Source organism: Triticum aestivum, chromosome 1D (assembly GCF_018294505.1).
Source record: "Triticum aestivum cultivar Chinese Spring chromosome 1D, IWGSC CS RefSeq v2.1, whole genome shotgun sequence".
Classification (NCBI taxonomy): Eukaryota; Viridiplantae; Streptophyta; class Magnoliopsida; order Poales; family Poaceae; genus Triticum; species Triticum aestivum.
The window spans coordinates 28204020-28210211 of NC_057796.1; the positions used below are offsets into that span (position 1 = coordinate 28204020).

Here is a 6192-nt window from a genome sequence, read left to right on the forward strand (position 1 = left end):
TGAATTTTACGCAGCTCTATTATTCATTCATACGGAAAGAGGTTCACACCACATATACTTGCACTCTTGCCTGCACCAGAACACGCACATAACACCCACACCCACACACACACAAGCAAGTGCACGATTGCGACGACCAGAGCACATCAAGGCTCGAATTATTCCAACCTAGGCAGATGAGGCCCACTACTGCCCATCACTACTCACACGACGGGGTGGGCCGGGTCTCCGGCGGGCGGAGGGGCTTACGGGTTCACTTTCGGCGCCCACCCGGCGATCAGGTTCTCCTTGGTCGCCTTGGTCTTGACGAACGACTCGCGGCTGAAGAGAGCCTGCGTGCAGGGGAAAACATAGTCATGAGCCTCGGTAACTTCATCTATGGACAAAGATTTGGATGTGGCAAAAGAAGGTAATGTGTTGTTACCTCGGTGTAGGCATGGACGCTGGTCAGGGTTTCAGGGACCTTCCAGCCCTTGAAGTGCTCCAGGGCGACCTGCAGATGGTAGAGCTTCGGAGCCAGGCTGAGATCGACGGCGGAGATGTTCGCCCCGTTGATGTAGGGTCCCTGCCAGCAAAAGTTTCAAGATCAGGCCAAATGTTCAGCCTGAACAAACAAAGGCCCCACGCCTTGCACGATAAGGAAAGAGTGACAAAATGAAATTATTGCAGACAGGATGAGTGCTGAGATGGTGAGGCCGGTGAGTGAAGCTTGAATATAATGGAATGGTTGTGGAAGCATGTGTTATGTCTATTCCACTGCAGAAAGCAACTGCCACATCGACTGCGAAGACAGCTCTGCCTACTTACATGGGCCTTTAGGTGCTCTTCGAGTGCCTGCAGCTCGTCAACAAGCGCCTTCTCCGAGCCATCGCTGGCATCCTTGCTCTTCAAGAACGTGACGAAGGTGGAGAAGATCTTTGATCCCCTGTTTATCACAAGCCACAACCAAATTGAAAAGCCATACTCAGAACATGGTAAAAGAAATCGACAACGACTACTAAAGACTAAACTACTTTCTCGGTGAAACAAGACAGCATCAAAACTGAATTTGTAGTTCTTTTAGACAGAAATAAATCATGTTACTACGGTCATTTCACTAAGCTATCAAAATCAATTACTTGCCAGATGCTGCTATTGTAGCTAACTCTCTACAGATGCATAAATACCGTACTTCAGAGTAAATCACGCCCAAATTGTCCATGAAACCAACTCAAGTTTCAAATCCAAAGGCCTCTAGAAGCTCTTTTTATTTTTCTTTTTAAATAGGGAAGATAGCAAGTTTATTACTAGCACCACTAAGCTATTAAAATAGCATAATAGACCTTGCAAGCAAAGAGAGATAAACAATTTTATTGTAACTAACTGCACAAAAATGCAACTCCCTTATTACGAGATCATGCAAAAAAGTTGCCACTAAACTACTAAAAATCACAATTCCCAACGCCAAAGACCTTAGAAGTATGTACAACATAGCAGTAACATGCCAAATATATCTCTAAAATGAAAGCAAATTTCTGCTTATGAGACCATATAAATAACAAGGATCTCGAAATGCAAGAAATAGCAAAGTTTTCAAACTTCAGAGAAGCAAAAGTGGATTTTTCAATGTGCCATCGAGGAACTTACACTGATGCATACTCAGGAGGAGTAACAAGTGATGGAGTTGGGTACTTCTCCTCAATGACTTGAGTGATCACATCAGAATCAGCAATCCATTTGCCATCACCACCGTTATACACGGGCACCTTGCCCTCTGGATTGATCTTCAGGAACCTGAAAGAGTCATTACAGTAGATTAGTTTTAAGTCTGCAAACAGGGGTAAGCTCCACAATGTCAACACCATCGGATGCCTACAGATTCAGTCTGAAAAACGCAACACTGTCTTCTTAATCAGATCACTGCCGATGCTAATGGTCTAGAATGTCATAAAAATGGTGCCCAAGGCTAATAATTCCGCACGTGAAAGCATGAAACATTCTGTATTTCATTTGCTCACTATATAGTTGCTTCTATTTGCCCGAGCGTCAAAATTATGCGCATTTATATGTATGTTCAAGATGAAAAAAAGTACGATTATGTGGCTGCAAAAGGCTGAATTTCTATTGAACAATACTGCACGTACAACACTTTGTAAGATTTACAAGTCAGCGGAGCCATTCATGACGTCTGGTGTGTGGATCAGGACCTTTGGATCAGCCGTTGTACAAGGATCGGAAAGCTAACTGTCATACGTAAAGTAGTTTCGATTTCTATTATGTTCGTTTAGACACAGTTGCAGGAGCACTTCCACGTTCATATAGATTGAAAAAAGATTAACAATGTTTAAAGGAAATTGTGAGTCTTAAGGCAACAATCTTACAAAACTGAGATCCTCCTTTTGATCATTTCAACTTTTACAGATAAAATATAGGAAAAATGCATGCATAACAGACCAGGCTCCTCGAAATAGTAAAAGAAAGTAATTCCAAAGTGCTCAGTAAATCTGACTGACAACGAATATAAGTTAAATGCAACACTTTGGTCATATGTTCCATTGGGGATTACGTCTAATGGCTTTGAGCTTGCAACCTAGCAAAACGTAGGCCAGAATACTGTCCAGTATCAATCCAAAGGCTTGTTGCAAACCAAGCTACCCCAACATGCACATCTGCATAGATAAGCCTCAACCCCATATAAGAACTAGCAAAATGGAAATGGTAGCTTCTCTTAGATTTCTTCAGTGGCAATCAAATGCACAATGTTTTATTTGCTTCATACGAAAATCCTCTAGTTACATGTATGATGCGGCACTCATTGCTGCAGAATAATTCTTTAATGCCCAAAACATTGCAATAGTTGGGAATTCATCTTGGCAGATTTGGCCCAAACAAAATTCAAGTCAAGCATTTCAAGTGCACTATATTAGCTATTGTTAGTTAGTTCTAAATTTCTAATTGTGCGAAATGAACTAGTGGTCTATGCAAAATTCTGATCGGGCAGGAGCAAAGAAAAGGCACCAACTCTTGTTCGTCATTCTATCGAACATGTCGAGGGCAGCCTGGGCACTGCCGGTGCCCGTGCTCATCCACGCCCGAACGAGCTACGGCGAGTCACATACGTCGACTGTCGGCATCTGCGTGGGCCGAAAGCTGTCCGGAATGGCCCAGCCGGCCGTCGAATCCTTCTCTGTCCCAACGGGGTCGGACGGCGTAATCCGCGTCGACGCTCGGATGGAAGGGGTGCGGGGATCCGGGCGCGACGGAGGAGACAGCTGCTCCACCATGTCTGAACCTCCCTGCGCCGCCGCTGCCGCCTCCCTCTCTCGCTGCCGTCGTCGCCGCAACTTCCGAGCGACGTTCTCCACCTTGCAAGTCGCAGCCGACGAAGGGACGCTGACGGACAAGGCGGACAGCGTCTCCGTCGCAGCGGTCTGGGTCGGGCTGGACGACATCTCCAGCGGTGGTGAGGATTGGGAGTAAGGGTGGAGGACTGTGAGGGTCCAGGCACGGGAAAGGTTGGAGGGCGGCGGTAGGAGGATAGGTTGGAGGGTTTGATGGATTTGATGCAATTTTCAGTGGGGTCGGGCTGTCAGATCCGACGTGGTGGGCGGAGGGTTTGATGGATTTGATGCAATTTTCAGTGGGGTCGGGCTGTCAGATCCGACGTGGCGGGCATGACCGGGTGCATTCGGGTGCCCCATATTTAAACTGGATATGAGGGGCTGCCGGTCAGCCCGGGCGTTTGAGGACCGTTTAAGGAGTCGTGACCGGTCAGTGACCGGGTGGTCTGCCCGAATGTATGAGGCGGGTTTGAGACGGCCAGCTGTAGATGCTCTTAGATGTGCAATATACAAACCCGAAAGAAAATCGCGGTGGAAAACGAACGGGAATTTTTGTGCGCGGAGAATCTCAGGGGCGGAAAGAAAAACCTCAAGATATTCTCGCTAGAAAGAAAGAAAAAAAGAACACGACACGGGTATGGCGTGAGCTGCCGTGGGCACGGGGAAGCGCACGTCTGTCTGCCGAACCCGTGCGGAATCGTCCCAGCGCACACACACGTCCCTTGCCTGTCTCGCGACCATCCAGCGGACAGCGGATGGGCTGTGAAATCCTAGCAGATCTTTCTTTCCGGTTCAGAAGAAGATTAAAGCTTTTTGCATCTGGGAACAGTTGAGGGACGCTACAGACCTATAAACATGCCCATCGCCACCCGTAAGCACGAACCGCGAACCTGTTTCTTTCTTTCTCACGGAGAATGATCAAGAATAATCCATCATCCATCGACGATCAAGTTAAATGCAACACTTTGGTCATATGTTCCATTGGGGATTACGTCTAATGGCTTTGAGCTTGCAACCTAGCAAAAAGTAGGCCAGAATACTGTCCAGTATCAACCCAAAGGCTTATTGCATATCAAGCTACCCCAACATGCACATCTGCATACATAAGCCTCAACCCCATATAAGGACTAGCAAAATGGAAATGGGAGCTTCTCTTAGATTTCTTCAATGTCAATGAAATGCACAATGATTTATTTGCTTCATACGAAAATCCTCTAGTTACATGTATGATGCGGCACTCATTGTTGCAGAATAATGCTTTAATGCCCAAAACATTGCAATAGTTGGGAATTCATCTTGGCAGATTTGGCCCAAACAAAATTCAAGTCAAGCATTTCAAGTACACTATATTAGCTACTGTTAGTTAGTTCTAAATTTCTAATTCTTCCAAGCTTCTGCCTGGACAGTGCCAATGCATTGGGTAAATCACCTTCAAGATGTAGCCCACTAATCAGACCAGAAATTCATCCTATAAACTCTGTTCTTCTGAAGTGAGATCAAAATACTGAACCCCTTGTGCAGAAGTAAACCAAGAGTTTTTCTAATTCCTTTTTTACCAAAATTTCTGAACCCCTTGTGCAGCAGCTAATCAAGAGGTTTTCTGATTCTTTTTTATGAAAATTACTAAAGAGATATTTAACTATGTCTCTGATTTTATCTCGAAATATGTTACGGTAACTTCAGTTCTAGCACATTCTGCAAGTACACCCAACTCCAGGGCCACACATTCTGCACTAGAAAGACCAAATCTGTCACATCACAGCAGGCATCTAAGCAACGCACAAGCCTCACCCTTGGTGACCACAATAAAGTTCCAAGTCCCGCACTGCTCTGCTTCATCATAGATAAAATCTGTTTCTATGGAACAAGATCGATATTCCGAACTCTTGTGCAGAAGTAAACCATGAGAATTTCTAGTTCTTTTTTATCTAAATGCTGAACCCCTGTGCAGCAGTAAACCAAGAGGTTTTCTAGTAAAAAAAATATAAAAGTTGCCAGAGAGATATTACTATGTCTCTGGTTTTTATCTTGAGCTATCTTATGGTAACTTTCAGTTCAAGCACATTCTTCATGTACACCCAAGTCCAGGGCCACACGTTCTGCATTAGATAGACCAAATCTGTCACATCGCAGCAGGCATCTAAGCAACACACAAAGCCTCGCCCATGGCGACCACAATAAAATCGTTCTGCTGCACCCGACGCAAACCAACTAGCGACGATTCAAGCCAAATCGGTGGAGAATTGGCTCAAAACAAGTCGAATAATTTATAGTTCTTTTTTTATCGCAATGCTTTACCCTTGTGCAGAAGTACACCAAGAGAATTTCTGGTTCTTCTGTTTTCTATCGAAATACTGAACCCCTTGTGCAGAAGAAAACCAAGAGAATTTCTAGCTCTTTTTCACTGAATTTCTACTAGTTCTAACACATTATCCATGTAGACCCAATTCCAGGGCCACATGTTCTGCACTAGATAGACCAAATCTGTCACATCGCAGCAGGCATCTAAGCGACGCACAAGCCTCACCCATGGCGACCACAATAAAATCCAGACATACTCTGCTTCACCCATCTAGTAACGATTTAAGGCAAATCGGTACAGAAAAGGCTCAAAACATCGAGAAAACCAGTATATATTGCTTTTCTGTGTGCGCGTGGAGCAAAAATTTTAGTGGGTAGGGAAGTGGGGGTCGGAGAGGGCGGACGGACCAGTCGGGCTTGTTGCTGACGTCGATGAGCTTCATCTGGTAGGGCACCTTCTTCTCCTCCAGCGTGAGCAGCACCCTCTGCGAGAAGGGACCTGGACCGCGAAACCAAAATCAGTTAGCTAGGGCTCCGCCGCCGAATCGACCCGGCGAGGAAGGACGGGCGG

General features: G+C 45.5%; 1 protein-coding gene across 1 annotated transcript; it reads right to left on the reverse strand.

Annotated features, from left to right (window-relative positions):
* Window positions 1–6106, reverse strand: LOC123180069 (probable glutathione S-transferase DHAR1, cytosolic; the record flags this gene model as incomplete). The annotated part of the gene is given in 5 exon segments (XM_044592027.1): window positions 1–332; window positions 425–565; window positions 808–925; window positions 1627–1773; window positions 6030–6106. Coding segments are annotated over 5 exon segments (570 nt in total), but the record flags the coding sequence as incomplete, so codon positions are not given.
* Window positions 6107–6192: the final 86 nt, after the last annotated feature.